We start from the raw sequence: 22,532 nt of genomic DNA, 5'->3' as shown, positions 1-22,532 counted from the left end.
GCAAGTGTTCAGAACAGATGCTATGCTATTGATTCATTTATCACTGTTATTGATTGATGAAGTGTGTTCACCTAGTTATAACCTCGTATTCATGTCATGGAAGACCAATAGAACAACTTAAAGAGAAGAATCAAAGTGTCTGTTGGTTCCTCTTTTCTTGTCTGGTGCCTTTGTGTCAGGACATGGCTGCCCACTAGAATGTTCCATATTGCATTACAGATACTACATTAGCCGTCAAGAACAAGTCTATTCTTCATTTTTTATGAAAACTTTTATCCATCACAGAGAAACATTTAATACAATAATAATGCACTTGTTAGAACAATTAAGATGTCAATACAAAACAGCTTGAACAGAGTAAGCAAGCTCATTTAACCATTCTACAAACAAATGACAATTTAACATGACAACAACATTAACACTTTTTTAAATGAGCCTAAACCCGCTTTCCTGTCTGACAGTGTAAGGAGCAGTGGCTCAGACATTCTACAGGTTGTACGTCTGGCGGATGTTCATTGTGTCACGCAGCATTAAGTCTCGCAGACGCCACAGTGCGTCCGCCATGGTGGAATGGGCGCCCTTGCTCTTCAGCCAATGGGACGGCAGCCGGCTCTCCTGCTCTTTGGTCAGCCGCACATCTTTCTTTCGAGCTGCTCAAACATGTCCACATACAGAAGAGGTCATCACACTCACATACTTCTGCTCTGATCTTAATGCAAAAATGTATCAAGGGAAATTATACATGCATTCACGATACACCATGCAGGTGAATCTATAAATTACAATACTGTCTGTATATACATTTCTGTTATTCAATAAGGCAATTTACTGATAAATCAATCTCTGACATATTATATAAGTGATTTGTAGATTTGTTGTGGTGTGAATCACTTTCTTTCAGTGAGGAGAACTCACCTGAGAGAGTTTGGTCCCACTTGCTGATGGTGGAGGACTCTGCATTGAGTCCCTCAATGTACTTCAGGTACGCCTCCGAATGGAGCAGGCGCTGGGGCTTGGGTGGCGGGGCTACAAATATGGGTGTTGAGGGCTGCTGGAGGGCAGGCTGGCCCTGTCCTGGATAGGGTGGCGGGGCCTGCTGCCCAAGACCAATCATCTAAAAAAGCATCAAGGGCCTCTTTACTTCTCATACTCAAATACAGATGTGAGTAATGATGTGACTAATAAAATAAACATTTACAGTCTATGTGCTTTTCTTAAATACAATTGTAGATTACCTGGGTTCCATAGGCTCCAGGGGCACCCGTGTTGACACCTGTAAGGAAGGCATCAACAATCACAGAGTGCTCCAGACCACAGCTGTCAGCAGCTGGCCATCTTGGATTGTGTTGTGTACTACTGACTTTACTACTGCTCTTTTAAGAAAAATACCAATTTGGGCCATTACAGCCTCTCAGCAACAATCTGCATTCAAGGTAAGGGTACTTCAGAGAATACATGACCCTGTTGATGAATCACTCAATGACTGAGTATCACTACAGGACCTCAGCCTACGTTACAGGTAGCCCCTCCAGTGAGTTAGAGTGGCATACAGGAAGCATCTGCAGTGGCGTGGCAGGTAGGGTGGCTGTGAAAGTGCTCTTACCCAGGTATGGCATGCCAGGGAACCCAGGGATGCCTGGCATTAGGTGATGATGGGGCAAGAGAGGCAACCTCATGTGATGTGGTGGCATGCCAGTCATACTAAACATGCCGTCAACTAGGTCCTGCAGCATCATGTGTGGCATATATGAACCCATCATGCCTTTGGGGAGGAGGGTATAGCAACAGATGCATGCATCAGTGCGACATGCAACTGCAACTAGCTAGCAGAGATCATGCACTAGCTAGATTTAGGATATTTGATCATCCATAATCAGACATTCATACACATGTAATTCATTCACAAATCACAAGCACTACTTGAATCAGACTGATGGTAGAATGATGCAGTGAAACTGGTAAGCTTCTAAATAAATGTTGAAGCAGTGTATCATTGAAAAGAGGGGAAAGTACAGTACTAGAATAAAGATTAGTAATGAAGAAATTAAAAAGGTACAGCTTCTTATTGCAGCTCCAAGTGTCCCCAGGGGGGTTCATCCCCCTCTGTTATGGGATACCTGACACATGTCATGCTGGGATAAAGCAACACCATTGGGGTCGGGGGAGGAACCACCCTCATCAGAGCCCTACTGGGGTACCTGCTCTAGGGAAAGCCAGCTGCTGGGCAGCCCTCTCCCGCTCCTGCTGCTCGGCCACTTTAGCTGCTCGCTCTGCAAACACAACAAACACACACACATACTAATACAACTTTTTGCAAGGGAATTTGCAGAGATACTACTGCAAGGGACATTGAACAAACTAACACAGTCTAAGTACATTTGTAAGATCTTTTACCCTCATACTCAGCTTTCTTGGGAGACTCCAGGTTCCTCCACTCGGTGCCCACCAGACGGCTGAGTTCCCCGAAGGAGAAGTCTGGGTGTTGGGCCTTGATGACCGCTCGCATCTCACTGCTGAACAGGATGTAGCCACTCATGTTGATCTTCCTCTTGGAGCCCTCCTTCTTGGACATCCCCTTCATGGACTTGGGAGTGGACTGCGGTCAAGTAAGGGAGAGTGTGTCATGTCATCTCTCTACTGTCATTGCTATACACACCTCCAACTGGATGGCTAAGAGGCCTTTTTCTTGAATCTCACCTTGAACATGCAAATCATTCGAGACATGTTTTGTTTCAATCAGGATGCATGCAATTCAGTTGACACTTCTTTATCAGGGTGCGACGATCTTACCAATAACTTTTGAGACAAATGTAAAAGAGCTTTACCTTCACAACATGACCACACATTTGCCCAGTGTATGTTGCTGCTCTGACCTGTGGAGGGGTGTAAGGCATGTCCATGTCGCTGCCTGCCATGGGGCTCTGGAGCTGGGGTATGGAGGTGTCTCCCAGCTCCCCATCATCCTCCCCCAGGTCCTCCAACTCCTCATCTGTCATGTCGGCAAACTTGGCCTCCAGCACTGCGATCTTCCTGTCCAGCAGAGGGGATGGCTCCTTCTGGGGCACGATCAGCTTCCTGTACGGGACACGTGGAATAGACTGCAGTTACACCTGGGTGTTGAGTTCTGTTCTACCTTAACTAAAAGGAGTGTTTTTGACCGACTCCGAACTCCCCCTTTTAGGGTCACTCAATTCTGCTTTACTAAGTTGTGGAATGGTTTCTAACCATTGCTGATTATGCGACAGTATCTTGAGGCACGTAAAAAGTCAAGCCACTCACCTGAAGTAATAGATCTCGTCCTCCACCACCTTCCCAGAGAGGGAGAAGCGCTTCAGACCCTTGAACTTCTTCATCTGTTTGTCACTCTCGATGTAGCGACTCTCACATAGCAGAACGTCCTCCTCAGGCACTTCCGTGGGCCGGCACGAAAGGTACTCCTTGAAGGAGGACACCGCACACTTCCCTGTGGAACAAGTCAAAAGAGAGGGATATAAGCATAGCACATGCCCGGTGAAATACAATCAACCCATGCACTTAAACTTGTTTCTCTTCTCAACATTTGAAAATAACATGGCATATCATCAACCCAATAATAGGGTCTGTTATCAGGGCAGAGAGAATACCTATGATACAGGTCATGGGGCAAGACTCCTCCAGGTTGCTAAGGAACACTTCCTTCTTGTAGAACATCCTGGTGGGCTCGTGTTCTGTCTCCTCTGGGTGGATGAAAATAGGCCCAAAGAAGTAGGCCGCTCCGTCCCGCATCCACATCTTCTCAATCCTGGCAGATAAAAATAAAATCCACTTTATTCAACTAAATAAATAATCACTATATATCAAGCAACATCCCATTTTGGAAATTGTGTCTGTAGAGTTGTATTTACCCTACCTGCCTACTCGGTGGCGCACTAGTCCATGTGAGCGAATATAGATGCAGTCTCCCACTTTCAGCCAGGTGTCATTGTAGCAGAGCTGCTCATAGTATTGGCAGCCTGGCTCCCCATTGGTCATGTCCAGGATTACATCCTCCCTCTCCTACACATACATACGCAGTATGGTTGTCTTTGTTTGCACTCTGTTGGATCACATATTAATCCAATTTAATCTCATTCCAATTGCCCAATATTTTCTAACCACTCACCTTATCCATAGTGTCCAAGGCTTTGCCCTCTTCTTGTATCTCTGCAGGCTTCTCTTCTTCTTGTTTAGGGGCAAACATGGATGCAACCCGGACTACAGGCAACGGGACGCCCCGAGGGACAAACCTAACGGAGCTCAGGGGCATGGTCCACATCTTGATCTTCTTGAAGGACTTGGTCTTGGCTGAGTAGCGAGACTCACAGACATACACATCGTCTGCCCTGAAGCCCTCTGGGTGAAGCTTAAAGTAGTCCTGGGATCAGTTACAAAAAAAAAAGCCAAGGCCAATGATTCACTTGAAACGTTTTATGCTTCAACCATATTAGAAAGAGCTGGAACATGAAAATGGAAATAGAAAAGAGCTTAGTACCTTAACAAACATGACAACACATTTGCCCAGTATCTTGCTGACAGGAATCTTGTTGAAGTAGTCGCTCTTGAAGACCTCCTTCTCCAGGAACTTGCGTGTAGCGAGATGGAAGGTTTCATTCGGCCTGTAGAACCAGCAGCCATACAGCCACTTCTCACCTGGAATGGGGAGGGAAGTACACAGAGCAATACTGTTACAAAAGGACAGCACAATTGATACAGCAAAATGAATGATTGAATGTGACAAGTCGGGCCATTTCCACAACAAAATGTAAATAGAATACAGAATCACTACTAATGCTTTTCAGTAGTGGTTGTGCAAAGCCACCAACCTGCATCATCCTGCCACAGTCGCTCAATGCAGACGATATGCGGCTGCAGGTTGGGCTCAGCAGGCTCCACGTACACATAGTCTCCCACATGGTACATGCTGTCTTTGAAGCTGCAGTCCTGGCTGTAGGTACGCTGGAGACCAGACTGCCACGCCCCTCCAGCAGGGTCCTCACTCTTCTCAGCTTCTGTGGGTTCACAACTCAACTCAGTTAATCAGTCAGTCAATAAATACTATTTCATAGGGGCATAATGATAACTAAGGCCCTATAACTGATGCCACTGGGTAACTGTTGTTGGACACTGCTTTGATTGGTGGAATAGGTATATCTATCTGCCTTGCTACAAGTTGCTAGGGTCAGAGTGTCAGTGCGAGCATACCTTTTTTCTCCTCCTCCCTCTTGAGCTTGTCCTCCTCTATCTCCTTGGGCAGCTTCTCCTTCTTCTCCTTCTCCACGTCACTGTGCAGGTGTTTGGAGGTGTAGCTGAGGGCGGGGGTGAGCAGGATCTCTCCATTCTTACACAGCTCATCTCGGATCCGGATGAAGAACTGCTGCAGCTCCACCGCATCCTCAAAGATCTCAGAGTCCGTCCTGGAGTGACAATCACATTTACTTCAAATATCTCATAGGATGTTCTAACTGTTAAATGCACAGAAAATAAAAGAGAAAATGGCAAACACTGTTTCCTAATTGTGCCCCACCTGTGCATGCGCCTGGCCTTCTCCAGCACCTCAAACATGTGATCCTGGAACACGTCCAGTCTCTTGTAGCGTCCCCGGTCCACGTTAGCTCTGATGATCTCAAAGTTGAGCGGCGGTCTGTCGGGGCTGCTGGGGTCAGTAGCGGGGATCTCAGCCAGTGAGTCGCTGTAGCAACGCCCCTCGTCATCCTGGTGACCAAGCACGGAGACGAAGAGGCTGCGGATGAGCTCCTGGATGAGGCGGGCTACGTCGGGCACATGGGCGTCCTCGCCTCCCTCCAGGTCCCGGCGAGTCTCCAGCAGAACACGGTGCAGCACAAGAGCGTCGCGGTAGATCAGAGACTCTGGCTCATTGTAGGTGCAGGCGTTGTTGAACATCAGCACCAGGTCCTCCACCAGTGCGTCTACATCCTGGTACTTGTTGGCCAGCATGTGGCTCCTGACCTTTTCCATGTCCACGGGCTTCTTGATGGCGATGTAGTAGTTGGGCAGTTCGGCGCGCGATGGAAGCCGCAGGAAGATGGTGCTGAGGCGTCGGCCACGCTTGTCTGTGAAGTTCTTCACCGCCTCATACAGCTCGTTCAGCTTCTGCTGCAAGGGGGTCAGGTACTTGGACTTCTTAGGCGTGATGCCACTCTTCCCTGGAATTACAGAGGGGGTGTGTGTATTATTATTTGGGGGATGAAGTGATAATGCGAAATGACTAGACTAAAATGACATCCATGTACTGTATCTGAATTATTTAAGCCAAAATGTCAGCAACGTACTTATTTTCAACTTTGGTGACATGTCATCATCGTCAGGCGTTGGACCAAGATCCCTCCGTTTGTCTTTTATGACTTTCTCCAGGACGTTGGCATCGTTATAGACCTGGAACAACGCCAAGTGTTCAGTGGCAAAATTGAGGGGCATTTAGAGCCAAAGACATAGTTGCTACACTGCATACTGCTGACATTATGGAAATGTAGTTTCTATCTTAGAAATCATGATTCATGATTAAAGGTAAGACACTAGTACATTACTGCTAAATAATCTAGTAAGCACATTTCGTTGCCCTGAGTCTGACCCATCACCTGTGAGCCCTCCTCATTGTAGTGGCGTGCGTTGCGGAACATGAGCTTCATGTCCTCCAGCAGAGCGTCCTCAGTCATGTACTTCTCAGAGCGGATGTTGTGGTCGATGATCCTCAGGTCCACGGGCTCCAGGATGATCTTGTAGTAGTCCGGGTAGTCCTTCTTGGAAGGCTTGACCATGAAGAGCTCACAGAGCCTCCGGCCTGTGCCCATCTCCCGGGCCTCCGTCACTGCGGAGTACAGGGCCTTCATCCGGTTCTTCTTGGTGTTTTTCTTATGGCTGGTGGTCACAGGGATGTGGGTTAGTTAAAAGAAGGAAACATTGCCTTGAAGGATCAATAAAAAACAATGCAATGATATTGTGGCCAAAACAATCATTTTATAAACCAAAAGTACAGGGACTTTTTTTTTGCAGAAGGAGCCTGGCATTTACTATTACCTCTGCTGAGAAGGTTAAATAAGTAGTGCGTACCTCTTCCTCTTAGTGCTGCCAGTATCAGACATGGTAGAAGAGAGCATGCTGTCCCCATCCATGCTGTCGTCCTCCCTCCTCAATAGCTCTGTTCTCTTTAGCTAGGAAAACCACACACACACACACACACAATATCAACCAGCTGCTCTTCCTCCCACACGTTCATGAATATAAACTACCACCTCTAACTCTCCCCATCTCTCTCTAACATATCTCCACTTACACAAAAGTAGTGCACTCACAGACATAAAAGCCATCATGGTTTGGCAGGTCCACTATTTCATCTTCTATCTTTTGATAAGTACAACATGCAACTATCCACCAAATAAATGATTGCAACCAAGTACAGTACATAGAGAACACTGCCCAAGACACTATTGCATAGTAACACAGGTGTGAGTCAGACCTAATCAATGTTTAAAGGTCCCGTACAGACAGAGACAGTGAGTCAGACCTAATCCATGTTTAAAGGTCCCGTACAGACAGAGACAGTGAGTCAGACCTAATCCATGTTTAAAGGTCCCGTACAGACAGAGACAGTGAGTCAGACCTAATCCATGTTTAAAGGTCCCGTACAGACAGAGACAGCGAGTCAGACCTAATCCATGTTTAAAGGTCCCGTACAGACAGAGACAGTGAGTCAGACCTAATCCATGTTTAAAGGTCCCGTACAGACAGAAACAGTGAGTCAGACCTAATCCATGTTTAAAGGTCCCGTACAGACAGAGACAGTGAGTCAGACCTAATCCATGTTTAAAGGTCCCGTACAGACAGAGACAGTGAGTCAGACCTAATCCATGTTTAAAGGTCCCGTACAGACAGAGACAGTGAGTCAGACCTAATCCATGTTTAAAGGTCCCGTACAGACAGAGACAGTGAGTCAGACCTAATCCATGTTTAAAGGTCCCGTACAGACAGAGACAGTGAGTCAGACCTAATCCATGTTTAAAGGTCCCGTACAGACAGAGACAGTGAGTCAGACCTAATCAATGTTTAAAGGTCCCGTACAGACAGAGACAGTGAGTCAGACCTAATCCATGTTTAAAGGTCCCGTACAGACAGAGACAGTGAGTCAGACCTAATCCATGTTTAAAGGTCCCGTACAGACAGAGACAGTGAGTCAGACCTAATCCATGTTTAAAGGTCCCGTACAGACAGAGACAGTGAGTCAGACCTAATCCATGTTTAAAGGTCCCGTACAGACAGAGACAGTGAGTCAGACCTAATCCATGTTTAAAGGTCCCGTACAGACAGAGGCAGTGAGTCAGACCTAATCCATGTTTAAAGGTCCCGTACAGACAGATACAGTGAGTCAGACCTAATCCATGTTTAAAGGTCCCGTACAGTCATCCTATTTCCCAAGTAAAAATAGCCTTTGAATGACCAAAACATCACCCATAATATTTTTACACTATTAAAAAGCTCAGATTTAAAGAAATTGTACCTTCTCTCAACTATCAGGAAGCCTGAAAGAACAGGCTGAGTGGGCGAGGAGCTTATATTCATGAGCTCGCCTTGACTGACAGTTCTTTGAAACAACCTTGTGGTCATTGACAGGTAACAAGGTAAATAATGGGCCATGTCATTGATGACAAGATAAACAATGGGTCACATGTCATCCCGAGCCTAAATAGTATCCCACTGGGCACACACTGGTTGAATCAACGTTGTTTCCATGTAATTTCAATGACATGACGTTGAACCAACGTGGAATATTCGTTGAATTGACATCGGTGCCCAGTGGGATGCCTCAACCCATTTTCTCTGCAAAATGCTCTCATGGTCTACAGAGCTGATCATGGACTGTTGGATATCCGACAAACAGCAGCAATACACAATTGCATTTCTATTGTTTTGTAAATAATTACAGAATAAAGTTCACTGATACGCTTCTTCACAATAATTAGTAATTACATGAAAACAGCATACAATAAGTGTACTGGACAATTTATTGGTGCCTCTGCATTAGCATTATAAATGACAATATGTTCAGAATTGTATGCATTGATCAGACATTTATTTATGTACAATAGGCCAGCATTGCCTAAATATTGATCAACATGAACACTCATGAGAAATAAAGGCGAGAAATAATGGTGAGACATCATTTGACATAACATAAAGTATTAGAGCCATAAGCCTAATTTAGTCACCCGGCCGCCCTACAGTGTGTAGGACCCAGTGATTCGTGCAATTTGTAACACTCCCGACCGAATGCTTGAAAAAAACATATGCACAAGTGAATTACTTAGGCTTTAGGAAATACAACCAACTACAGAGATTGATAGGAAGCGTGAGAGGACGGGGACCCATGTACCACGCTTCAATTAAGCAGGCTTAAGTCACCCACAAGATTGAAGCGGGAGACAAATTCAGCCATGGCCTCCTTGTCAGGCCTCTCACAATGGGCAGACAGGGGTCCTGGGATGGACAGCTCACAGCTTCCCCACATACAGCGCTGGTTCAAGGATGACCTCGTTGAAGAGGAGACCCAGGAGCCTGTCTACGTAGCCTGTATTGTTTTTGAAAAAAGAAATGTTTGTTAAATGGGTAGTGAAGTTAAACGTCCTTTTATTTACTGTTCTGATTTATAATGCTATAAATTCATTGATGAAGTGATCTACTCATTCTACAATGTGTTTTTGAAGTACTGAATTTGATATATGCAATATTTGGTCGTGCACCTTTTTTGAAACTTTTCTATGCCTGAAATGCTCAATTGATTTTAAATGAATAAATATGACTTACAGTATGTTGGGTCTGTCTTCACAGGCTTCACAGCATACCCCCCTTCTTTGCCTTGGGAAAGCTGGTTTTGTATTACAGCATTCCTGATGCAGTGGTTGCCTGGGAAGCTGTGCAGAGGGAGTGGATGTTGAATTTTCTAAAATGTCTATCATGACAGCTTGATGATAGTGGAAAGACAAATGGAGAGGGAATTAGCCAGTAAGACAACAACCCACACAATGGAATGGCAAAATGTGATTTTCAGGGGTAAATTACAAATACTATACACACCGTAACTCCTTAGTGGACAACCTTCCTTCGTGCCAGCTGTGCGCTGGCAGTTCTAAGACTCAATGTTGGACGCTTAGGGATGGAAAAACCAAAACCATATAGTGACTATTAGGTGTGTTATGGAAAATATATAATTCACAAGTCAAAGCAGCCACAGCCGAATTATCTAACGTTATCCCCCCCTAAATGTTGGCTACTGTGTCAGACTTATCAAACTCTAATACTCACATCATGGTCAGCGCTTGCAAGATCCACTGTCAATGATGGTACAGAATCCGTCTTCAGGATTAGCTTCCTGGCAAGACCCATTGAATGTTCTCCCCAACTGATAAAGTAACTTCACACTAAATGTGCACTGCACACGCGTGACATGATCATCATTTTCGGTGCAGCCTGTCCACCCGAAATGAAAAGCAGCCATTGCTGTCAGATGTCTTCATAAAAATAGTGTAAGTTTAATTTTACACTATGGAATCCAGTCACAACACAGTGTGCTTTTGACGGCATGCTGGTAAGTAGATTGCTAGCTAACAGTCACACCACAGATTAAAAGTTACCAGTATCTTTGGTTGTATGTTCTGCGTAGGCGCACATGTGATGCCGGTTTTAAGGTGGTACATATTTAAATGAGTTAAGACGATAAGACGCTACTTTTATATGACGTTGCATAAAGCCTGAAGTAAATCCTTGGTAATGCCTGCCTCCTGAATCCAAGTGTTTGGCACATAGGGAGGGGACCAGTAACTTTATGATCAATGTACCAGCTACAGTCAGTTTTCATACTACTTTGAACTGGTTCCATTCAAATATCATCCAATTTGATGAAAAACACGATTTTCAATGTCTGGGACCTCTATAGAGAGGCCTGAGAGACCAGATTGCATAAGCAGCAGTACCATCTCATTGTTAGTTAATACTCCAGCAATGTTACACCCAATAATCGCCATTGGATACTTTACAGCCCACTAAAAACCACACAGATGCTGATACACAACTACAGCAGAGCTTGGGTTTGAACTTGAGTTTCAGCATTGGCAGCTCATACACCCACTGACCTGCTGAATGTGCTGGAGTTTCAACACACGCTTATAGATAGAGGAATGAGGCACATTGTAGCGCTTGGCGTTCTCAAACATCAGAGTGAGGTCGGCGTCTAGCTGATCAACACTCTCATACTCGTTGTTCTTCATCTTGTTCCTGTGTGTGGAGAATTAAGGGCTCTCACATTTGGAAAAGGATAGAGTAGAAATACACTGTACAGCTCATGCCATGTCATGCCACACAAAACATAGAGCAACTGATTTGAGAAAATTATGAAGCCTGAATAAAATGTTCAAGACATTTTAGAACACCTACTCATTCAAGGGTTTTTCTTTATTTTTACTATTTTCTACATTTTAGAATGATAGTGAAGACATCAAAACTATAAAATAACACATATGGAATCATGTAGTAACCAAAAAAAGTGTTAAACAAATCAACATTTATTTTTTATATTTGAGATTCTTAAAATAGCCACCCTTTCCCTTGATGACAGCTTTGCACACTCTTGGCATTCTGTCAACCAGCTTCATGAGGTAGTAACCTGGAATGCATTTCAATTAACAGGTGTGCCTTGTTAAAAGTTAACTTGTGGAATTTCTTTCCTTTTTAATGCGTTTGAACCCTATTTGGTAAAAGACGAAGTCCATATTATGGCACGAACAGCTCAAATAAGCAAAGAGAAATGACAGTCCATCATTACTTTAAGACATGAATGTCAGTCAAGTGAAGTCGCAAAAATCATCAACCTCTATAATGAAACTGGCTCTCATGAGGACCGCCACAGGAATGAAAGACCCAGAGTTACCTCTGCTGCAGAGGACAAGTTCATTAGAGTTACCAGCCTCAGAAATTGCAGCCCAAATAAATGCGTCACAGAGTTCAAGTAACAGACACATCTCAACATCAACTGTTCAGAGGAGACTGCGTGAATTAGGCCTTCATGGTCAACTTTCTACAAGGTCAAAGAAACCACTAATAAAGGACACCAATAAGAAGAAGAGACTTGATTGGGCCAAGAAACACAAGCAATTGACATTAGACCGGTGGAAATGTGTCCTTTGGTCTGGAGTCCAAATTGGAGATTTTTGGTTCCAACCGCCGTGTCCTTATGATCTCCGCATGTGTATTTCCCACCGTAAAGCATGGAGGAGGTGTTATGGTGTGGGGGTGCTTTGCATTTGACAGTGTATGTGATTTATTTAGAATTCAAGGCACACTTAACCAGCATGACTACCACAGCATTCTGCAGCGATACGCCATCCCATCTGGTTTGGGCTTGGTGGGACTATCATTTGTTGTCAATGACCCAACACACCTCCAGGCTGTGTAAGGACTATTTTACCAAGGAGAGTGATGGAGTGCTGCATCAGATGACCTGACCTCCACAATCCCCCGACCTCAACCAAATTGAGATGGTTTGGAATGAGTTCACCACAGTGAAGAAAAAGCAGCCAACAAGTGCTCAGCATATGTGGGAACTCCTTCAAGACTGTTGGAAAAGCATTCCAGGTGAAGCTGGTTGAGAGAATGCCATGAGTGTGCAAAGCTGTCATCAAGGCAAAGGGTGGCAACTTTAAAGAATCTCAAATCACTTATTTGGTTACTACATGATTCCATTTATGTTATTTCATAGGTTTGATGTCTTCACTATTATTATACAATGTAGAAAATAGTAAAAAATAAAGAAAAACCCTTGAATGAGAAGGTGTTCTACAACTTTTGACCGGTAGTGTACATCTTGAAGGCCAGATTACGTAAATCACACTTGCATGAATTTGTTTCAAATAACCTATTTTGTGGAACAGCACAATCTGCCATTTATTTAGCAGAGGTCCTTCCAATGGCTGGCCTACCTAATCTGGTGCAGGGAGATGGGCTGGCTGATCTGCTGGAAGTAGTCTGGGTAGTCTTTCCTGGAGGGCAGCTGGAGGAAGGGCTCGGAGATGAGTTGGCCCTGGCTGTTCCTGCCGCCACGCACAGCCTCGTACAGCTGGAAGATGGGGTTACTCATGTCCATGCTGTGGTGCATGCTCTCTGCCTCTGACTCCCCCTCGTCATAGTGGACAGACCCTGGACAATGAGAGAGACAACTGATTCAGACAGATGGAGTCCGAAGTATTCTGACAAACCCTCATACGCCAGTTTACTTTGCACTGCAATGTCCCCTCTGTTCTTATATGTTCCTCCAAAACAGCTAAATTAGTGTAGTGAAGACCAGTGAGACGTACCAGCCAGAATGCCATCGTCATCACTATCATACTGAAGAGCCATGGTAATAGCCGAGAGCCGGTCTCCCTGGGCTGACCTTCTGTTCCTGACACACACACAGCTGTTTAATTCATGGAAAAATGCTTCTAAATGTTGCATGTTGTTTGCTTGACTCGTAGTCTACTTTCTACCATGTCTATGGTGTTACTTGCCTGATACGAATACTGGACTTGATTGGCTCAGCATGCTCAATTTCTGTCTTTCTCTGTGCAAAGACCTTTTTGATGGTGTTGGCATCCTTAAATGAATAAGAATGAGAGAGTTATAACAAACAAAACTGACATAGAATTCTGACTCAATTCTGAATGTGAGGACAGCATACCTTAAAAACTTGTGACCCAGGCTCATTGTACATTTTAGCATTCTTAGCCAGAAGATCTATGTCTTTTGCCATGGCACCAACACTTCTGTAGTGGCTCATCTAAAAAATGAATAGACCAGTGATATACTGTACGCACACCACAGTGTTACTTTAACCCCTTACAGTACATTCAGTCAGATGGTTGGGTGGCATACCTGTATCTTCTGGGCAATGATTTTCAGATCTATTGGGTCCTTTATTATGGCATAATAGTCTGGGTATTGCTGAGGGGAAATAAATCAAACTGTATAATATGTAAATATTAAATCACAAAAATATGCAAAGGCCAGTTTCGGAGATAATTGTTCTATTACCACTTTAGAGGGCAGTTTCTGGAATAGATCACTGACGAGATGCCCTGAGGGCTCGGAGAATGTCACCACAGCATCCAGCAGCTGCTCAAGGACCTCCTTCAGGCAATTGGGTGCATTCTGTCATTCAAAATAAAACACAGTCATAAGAAACACTTACAGTTCAACAGAGTGAACAGATATCTTTCATTTATTTGCCATGTTGTGCTATGTTTTGAGGGTTTACATGTACTACATGTGTGACAGGTTAGTCATCGTGTAATAAAATAATTGTCATGCTACATCGGAAGTACTGGTGTTACCTCATCCTCATTTGACCCTCCAGGATTATTTTGTGCATCGTCCCCGTCCTCATCATCGTCATCATAATCCCCCCGCTGAACAAACTCATTCTTAGTACGCAGGTAGAGGTCCCACAGCTTACAGGCTGCTCTGTACTCTGGAGAATCCGACTACAGACATGCAACACATTCCCTTTCATTTGGTTAATTCCAGGATTTAGGCCCGAGACAGGGCATTTATTCTGAAAACTCCTTCATACTCCTTCAAAACATGCCTTGTAAACATGATTTGTCTCACCTAAAGAATCCAGTAAATGTGTTTGTTATTACAGGGAGAGATACATTACCTTGTAGTATGCCTTTGCATTGTTGAATAAGAGCTGAAAGTCAGCCGTTATCTGCTCCACATCATCGTACTCCTCCATCTTCAGCTTCTGCTGGATCTTCATCATGTCAATAGGCTGAGTCACAACGTCATAGTAATCCGATTGATTCCTTCAACACAGAAAACACAATAGATAAGTTCATTTAATGAGGCTTATGTTCGTAGAAATGGAAACTTTTTTTTTTTTACCCATTCTATGTTAACCATCCTCTTTACCGTCTCTTTGGTGCTCTTATGAACAGCTCACATAACATTCTTCCCTGGTCATCCTTATAATCTCTGATTGTGTTGTACAATTCATGGCATACTGCAATCTGGAGGCAAGACATAGTGGATGAATACAAAACAATACAGGAAAGAACAATGTTTATGAACACTCAAAAACTACACATGAGTTTGACTTGTGACTGTGGATTTAGAGTTCACAAAATTCAATCATTAATTTTTGGGGGAAGACATTAAACCCGAAAGGCATTCCCAGAGAAGTTGAGTACACACAATATATTTGAATCGGAATGCAACGTTTCCACACAAAAAAAAGCTGTTAACTGAACTTACTGGATCAACAGTGGGAATATTTGAGGTTCTTCTCCTTTTCCGACCTACCGAAGATGCTGAGGATGAAGGCTGTCCATCGTCAAAGTCCCCCCCACTGACACTACTAGAGGGGGACGTAGCCCTTCTCCTTTTTGAGCCCATGAGTCTAATACCTGGAAAGAAGAAAAAGGAAAAATAACTACAGCATTTTATGTCAATTTACCTAAAATGTGACAAATATTGTAGTAATATTGTATTAACATTATGATCAAAAGGGCGCTAACCCTGCTTCAACGCCATTACCTAGAATATAATAAAGGCCCTGATCAGTGTTTACTGGTCCTCATTCGACGACTCTTCACTGTCAGATGTGGAGAGCAGTTGGGTGCTGATTTGACAGATGTCTGGGATAAAGCAGCTGTAGCCTAATGTGGTCATTTTATTCCAAATTTGCTGTGTCACCATTAACACTACTGACAGATGAAAACATTCTTGTTTCTCTTTTGCTGCGAGATGACAGAGCCGTTGTGGCAATAATGACTTTACAGACAACAATGGTAAATCTTGCTTGCTAGCTGGCTAACAGTAACGTTACCTGGCTGGCCTCCTCAGCATCAATTACGGCAAGCTAGCTAACGTTAGCTAGCTAACGCTACCCATCATCTCCAGACACACAAAGACAATGCTGTGAATACGTAACTAAATACTTAACCATACTGATCGGTGAATAGTCATCGTTCAAAACTGCAAGATATTACCTTTAGTCTCGTACAAACCTTAATCTGTAGAAGAGAATGCAAACCATTCACGAAAGCTGACAAATTTGAGAGAAAAAATTGGTGTGGACCTAGCAGCAGTGAAGACACAGCCGATCACTTCCGTTATAAACTTCAAAATAAAATCTGACTCGAATTTTACTTTAATGATTTGATATATTCTAATCATTGTAGGCTGCGTTTACAGTGTAAGACAAACGTTGATATTTTGCACAATTAGATCTGAACAATATCTGATATGAAACGACCTGATGTGATTGGTCAAATTACCAATTAGTGGGGAAAAAAATATCAGATTTGGGCTGCCTGTGTAAACACAGCCAAAGACAACAATCTGCCTAGCTTTTATTTGGACTATTGTAGTAATTTTAGACCAAATCAAAGTTTATTGGTTGCGTACACACATTTACCAATGTTATTGTAGTTGCAGCGAAATGCTTGTGTTTCTAGCAACAACAGTAATACTTAGAAATACATTTAAAAAAATACATTATCCAGAATAATTTTCTAAAATAAGGTATATAGGATGAGCCATGACTTGAATACAGTATATACATATAAAGTGGGTGAAACCGTATGTAAACTTTATTAAAGTGACCAGTGTTCAATGACTATGTCCATGTACGTAGGGCAACAGTCTCTAAGGTGCAAGGTAAAGTACAGTGTGGTGGCCGGCTCCAACAGTGACTAAGGTTCAGGGCAGGGTACTGGGACCAGAATCTGCCTAGCTTTTACTTTGACTATTTTAACCCTTATAGACCACAGTGGATAAAATTACATTGACAAGGGAACCTGATACAGTCATAATTAGATTAGCACTCCAACTCTGAGACACATCCCATGTGCTCAAAACATGGACACTCAAATCAAGAGGTTTTTTGGGGGGCTTTTATTTTGACAGTGAATTCCAAAAGTCACTTTTTAATTGTTGCTAGCTGTTGCTTATTGTTGCCAGTATACAATACAACAGCCACAATTACATATTGCATAAATTAAAAATGTTCTAGAAAGAAAATAAAAGTGTTTCTTTCATCAGTGCAATCTAATGGGAATGGAAACTAGTGTGCACAAGCAGACTTAATCAGACTTTTTTTTGTATTTGTATGGTCCAAAATCACTTACTGGAAAATGCATGAGAGGAAACTATGTTTTAGGCCCCAAACATTCCATTCTCCCATCAGTGATCCTCTGCTACTATGCTGCTTTTTGTATATAGAGGATTCCCAACACCTTTGTCTCCTACCTCGGGTCTTCAGATGTTTGAAGAACGTTACAGAGAATATGATACCTGTTTGGCTGTTCAACATCTAGACAGCAGTGTAGTATTGTTGTTATAAAACCATATGCACAGATTTATTTAGTTTATGTCACACCTAAACCTCAGGTACAAACCTGAGGTTTGTACGAAGCCTTTGCCCTAGGTCAAAAATGCTGTATACTTTGCCTCGCCTCGAACAACCGCTAGCGCGCGCAGTTGTTATTGTTCCGAAAAATTCAGCCCTGTTTACATTAATGGAGTGGCTACTGATATAGTTTCTGTATCCCAATTAGCACATCCTGAAACTATGGATATTTCTTCGTTTGTGCAGGATTTTTCTCTACATAGCTGAGTGCTGCCTACGTAGCTGTTGTGCTGGGTGCTCTGTTGCCACTACACTCCCCCCTCCTATATCGGCTTTGTCTGTTCATTAGTGTAGCCTACAAACTTAATGTTGTACACAAAACTGTTCGAACTATTTCCTTCCATGCCTCAGTAAGCATAAGCGTGATTTCATTTCCTTTTTTTCAGGAGGGGAGTAGGCTACATGCCAGTGGAGGCTGGTGGGAGGAGCAATAGGAGGACAGGCTCATTAATGGTTGGAATGGGATAAATGGAGCAAAGTCAAACATGTGTTTGATACCATTCCATTAATTCCATTCCAGCCATTACAATGAGCCCGTTCCCCTATACTTCCTCCCATCAGACTCCACTGCTACATGCAGTTATTTAAGGGAAAAGAAAGGGTAAGACCAAATCAGTTGTACAACTGAATGCAGTCAACTGAAATGTGTCTTCCACATTTAACCCAACCCCTCTGAATGAGAGAGGTGCAGGGGGCTGCCTTAATTTACATCCATGTCTTCGGCACTGTTTGTTTATATGTTTTACACAAAATACCTTATTGGCATGTTCGTACAAACTTTGTTGTTGCGAGATCAGCAGCAGGACGAGTATGCAGGTCGGCAGGCTAGCCAGCAATCTGAAGCTACGGGAGCTGTAGGCCGCAAGCAATGGCGGGAGAAGAAGAATATTGGGACAGGGACACAAAGGTGGATTTCTGAGTAGGAATGGAGGGGAAAAAATAGGAAGAAGTGGTTGAAGAGAATGAGGAAAGCAGAGGTTGGATTTGAATTTGAGGCATATGGCGATAAAAATGGAGATGGGGTGTCGAGGAAGATTGGTGTCAAGCACAAGCGGGGTGAGCCGTGTGCCAGAACAAGTTCTTTGGGTGAAATGGAAGTGAACAAGGGCGAGTTAAGTAAGGTGGAAGGTGTGGTGAAGAGCTTGGAGCGCAAGCCAATCATCGATGGACATGATAAAGAAGAATCTAGTCCAGTTGGAGGGACATTTTTGGAGAAAGTGATGAGTCATGAGTCATTGTCATTGTCAGTCCTTTTTAGTTTTGAGTCTGAGTTTTTACCTGACAAAGTTATGCTAGGATATAACAGTTACCCTGTTAGAGCTTTTGTGCCTAATTCATTATGATGTTTCAGGTGAAACAGTTATGCTCATGTCACAGCAGTGTGTATGTAGGAGGGAGATTCCAAGATGTGGGAAGTGTGCAGGAGGGCATTGGACAGAGGAATGTGTAGTTTTGGTGGATAGAGTTGTTTGTGTCTACTGTAGGGGTGCCAATGTTGCTGGGATTCAGAAGTGTCCGGTGCCAGAGTGTCAGGTGGAGGTGGCCAGAGTCAGAGTAGTGCATAAGTTGTCTTAGGCTGAGGCAGTGAAGTAAGTAGAGGAGCATGGGTCAAGGGGGAGGGCCAGAGAGGATATTTGTGAGTAGTGGACCTTATGCCAGCACAGAGGGATAAGCCAACAAGTGATATATGCTTCAGCAACTGTACCTCAGAAATGGAATGTAAATCACATTGAACTTGCCCATTGTCAGAACTTGCCCCTTGTCCGACTCTTTTTACCGGTCCGGATACATGCTTGGCTGCCTAAAACATTCAACTGCCCAGAGGTGGAACGCAGCAAGACACAGGGTGCGTTTGAGTGGTAAGACAAAAGCAACAGATTGTAGATGAAAGTCGGGGGAGGTGCATCTGTGACAGACGACAGTGGGACACTAATGTGGTTTTCCAGCAGCAAGGCTCAAATCAACATGGCAGTGTTGCCATTGTTTATAAAAGCTTTTCTTTATAATGTCGAAATAAAAATGTCTCCAACCCCCATATCAGTATAACACACACACAAACTGAAATCATATGTTTAGGCCCACATTATACAATCAGTTAGTGACAGAGAGACTCAAATATTACATTAATATCCACTGTATACATGCGTCGTGACAAGGTTGGTTCCTGTTTCAGTCATGTCTTTGGTCACTTTCGCGTAGTCAAACAAAAACACTCTAATGATTGGTTAACAATAGATCCTCCCACATGCAGGTGATGGCTGCAGAATGAAGTTGGTAAAGAGCAAGTTCACAAACTTGCAGTCAAAACTTAGTGACCTTTGTTTGATCACATGATTTTTGTAAAGTTCATGCAGTCGACATTTAGGCCAAAGACAGAACAGTATGAAGATAGGCAGAAACTGCTTCTCCAATAGAAATCCCGATAACGCTTGTAGGCGATGTCATGGCGATGTTGGCTAGTTAAGCTCATGCACATAAACACTAACAGTCATCTCGTGCTGAGCTGCGCATGTGCAGGCCGTCAAATCAAAAGGCACTCCTGCAATATAAATTAAAACATGTCAGTTGGTCACTTTCATGAGGTTGGAGTAATAACATGTTCAACTACTTAAGACATTGGCTTGAATCTAGGTTGTGCCTTTAGATTTAAGAAAAATTACAACTAAGGAAGTATTTTTCACTTCTCTCATTGACCCCTCAAACCACAAACCCCAACCTGCCTGGTCTGTTTCACATATATTCCCGGCAGTCTCGCAATGTTGCGCCTTTGGGTTTAGAAACTCTGTGTGTAGGTGCAAGTTGGACAAATTTTAAACCAATAATGCAACAATGGTCACCGACTTGACAAAAGTGATCCACACGAACGCCCCCACAGACAGGCTGTTTAATTAGCAATTTAATGTTATTTTTTCATCATTGTAAACATTGGCTACCCTTACCCTGGTGTGACGTTTTGATAATCATTTAAATCTCACTCGGACAGGGTGGCTTTCATCAGCATATTCAGCTCTATTTACAGTACTCTCAGATTCAAAGTAGACATCATGTAAAACTTTCAATCCCTGCAAGCTCCTGCATGTCATCTCTAGCCGACACCTTTGCTAACAGGTATTGTATCAATTTAAAACTTGCACAGGAAAGTTAACAGAATTGTCCATTCAAATAAATGTAGCCAATTTATTAATTACTACATGTAACTAAAATTAGATAGCTATTCCAGAGATTCTTACTTTTGCCTTGATTCGGCAGTCTCGTCCAGATCATCATGGCATTTGTAGTTTTTAGCATTAGCAGTTAATTAGCATTTCATTTTTGAGGGGTAAATACAGCCGACTGACTATATGAATAAAAGTCACCTTGTCCTAGAGAGGTTTACACGGTTATCAAAACGTCACATCAGGGTAAGAGCAGGTGTCCTTAATATTTAGTACACTCAGTGCATATTTAAATATATTACAAAATGGACTATTTTCATATATTTCTACAGACTGTGTATGTTTATATATTTCCGTACGACGCTATATATACAAAAGTATGTGGACACCCCTTCAAATTAGTGGATTTGGCTATTTCAGCCACACCCGTTGCTGACAGGTGTATAAAATCGAGCACACAGCCATGCAATCTCCATAGACAAACATTGTCAGTAGAATGGCCCATACTGAAGAGTTCAGTGACTTTTAACGTAGGATGGCACCTTTGCAACAAGTCAGTTTCTCAAATTTCTTCCTTGCTAGAGCTGCCCGGTCAACTGTACGTGCTGTTATTGTGAAGTGGCCACACAAGCTCACAGAATGGGACAGCCAAGTGCTGAAGCTTTTAGCAGGTAAAAATCGCCTGTCCTCGGTTGCAACACTCACTACCGAATTCCAAACTGCCTCTGGAAGCAACGTCAGCATAAGAACTGTTCGTCGGGAGCTTCATGAAATTGGTTTCCATGGCGGGGGCAGCCGCACACAAGCCTAAGATCACCATTCGCAATGCCAAGCGTCCGCTGAAGTGATGTTAAGCTCGCTGCCATTGGACTCTGGAGAATTGAAAACTCATTCTCTGGAGTGATGAATCACACTTCAGCATCTGTCAATCCGATGGACAAATCTAGGTTTGGCTGATGCCAGGAGAACCCTACCTGCCCGAATGCATAGTGCAAACTGTAAAGTTTGGTGGATGAGAAATAATGGTCTGGGGCTGTTTTTCATGGTTCATCAGTTCCAGTGAAGGGAAATCTTAACGCTACAGCTTACAATGATATTCTCAAAAATTCTGTGCTTCCAACTTTGTGGAAACAGTTTGGGTAAGGCCCTTTCCTGTTTCAGCATGACAATGCCCCTGTGCACAAAGCGAGGTCCATACTGAAATGGTTTGTCGAGATCGGTGTGGAAGATCTTGACTGGCCTGCTCAGAGTCCTGACCTCAACCCCTTAGAATACCTTTGGGATGAGCTGCGAACCAGGCTTAATGGCCAAAAATCTGTGCCCGACCTCACTAACGCTCTTGTGACCCTCTACTCTTTTCTATTTTTACCAATGACCTGCTACTGTCATTAAACAAAGCTTGTGTCCATGTATGCTGATGATTCAACCATGTACGCATCAGCTAAAGAAGTCACTGAAACCCTTAACAAGGAGTTGCAGTCAGTTTTGGAATGTGTGGCCTCCCGAGTGGCACTGTGGTCTTAGGCACCACATTGCAGTGCTAGCTGTGCCATTAGAGGTCCTGGTTCGAGTCCAGGCTCTGTCGCAGCCGGCTGCGACCAGGAGACCCATGGGGCATCGCACAATTGGCCCAGCGTCATCCGGGTTAGATGAGGGTTTGGCCAGCAGGGATATTCTTGTCCCATCGCGCTCTCGTGACTTCTGTGGCGGGCCGGGCGCAATGCATGCTGACACAGTCGATAGGTGTATGGTATTTCCTCTGACACATTGGTGTGGCTGGCTTCCGAGTTAAACAGGCATTGTGTCAAGAAGCAGTGCGGCTTCTCGACCTTCTCCTCTCCTGAATCCGTACGAGATTTGCAGCGATGAGACAAGACTGTAACTACCAATTGGATACGATGAAAAAG

The 22,532-nt window shown here is 43.6% G+C and overlaps 1 protein-coding gene across 3 annotated transcripts; it reads right to left on the bottom strand.

Moving 5' to 3' along the window:
- Nucleotides 1–252: 252 nt before the first annotated feature.
- LOC139371037 (protein polybromo-1-like) lies at nt 253–16,149 on the bottom strand. 3 transcript variants are annotated; one of them, XM_071111070.1, is made up of 30 exons: nt 16,068–16,149; nt 15,313–15,464; nt 14,971–15,068; nt 14,717–14,864; nt 14,391–14,540; nt 14,092–14,208; nt 13,933–14,001; nt 13,739–13,837; nt 13,569–13,654; nt 13,377–13,462; nt 13,002–13,218; nt 11,160–11,301; nt 7,087–7,187; nt 6,615–6,894; nt 6,309–6,411; nt 5,543–6,182; nt 5,221–5,432; nt 4,842–5,027; nt 4,511–4,668; nt 4,142–4,393; nt 3,890–4,035; nt 3,624–3,781; nt 3,280–3,463; nt 2,826–3,075; nt 2,395–2,596; nt 2,199–2,270; nt 1,604–1,762; nt 1,236–1,273; nt 916–1,114; nt 257–650 (listed from the first exon to the last, which is right to left on the bottom strand). In XM_071111070.1, exons 2-30 carry the CDS (start codon nt 15,451–15,453, stop codon nt 487–489), a joined length of 4,857 nt encoding a protein of 1,618 aa, XP_070967171.1. In that variant the 5' UTR covers nt 15,454–15,464; nt 16,068–16,149; the 3' UTR covers nt 257–486. The 3 variants fall into 3 exon arrangements, with proteins under 3 accessions (XP_070967173.1, XP_070967171.1, XP_070967172.1); XM_071111072.1 differs by lacking the exon at nt 1,604–1,762 and having other exon boundaries at nt 253–650; nt 2,874–3,075; XM_071111071.1 differs by lacking the exon at nt 1,604–1,762.
- Nucleotides 16,150–22,532: the final 6,383 nt, after the last annotated feature.

Source organism: Oncorhynchus clarkii, chromosome 17 (assembly GCF_045791955.1).
Source record: "Oncorhynchus clarkii lewisi isolate Uvic-CL-2024 chromosome 17, UVic_Ocla_1.0, whole genome shotgun sequence".
NCBI lineage: Eukaryota > Metazoa > Chordata > Actinopteri > Salmoniformes > Salmonidae > Oncorhynchus > Oncorhynchus clarkii.
Note: the sequence above shows the minus strand (reverse complement) of the source record. Positions and strands in the feature narration are given on the sequence as shown.

Coding starts and splice junctions, on each gene's coding strand:
- LOC139371037 (XM_071111070.1), bottom strand. CDS start 15,453: ATGGGCTCAAAAAGGAGAAGGGCTACGTCCCCCTCTAGTAGTGTCAGT. Junction 6,183..6,308: donor GTCACCAAAGTTGAAAATAA/GTACGTTGCTGA, acceptor CTGTAATTCCAG/GGAAGAGTGGCATCACGCCT. Junction 3,076..3,279: donor GACGAGATCTATTACTTCAG/GTGAGTGGCTTG, acceptor TGTCCCGTACAG/GAAGCTGATCGTGCCCCAGA.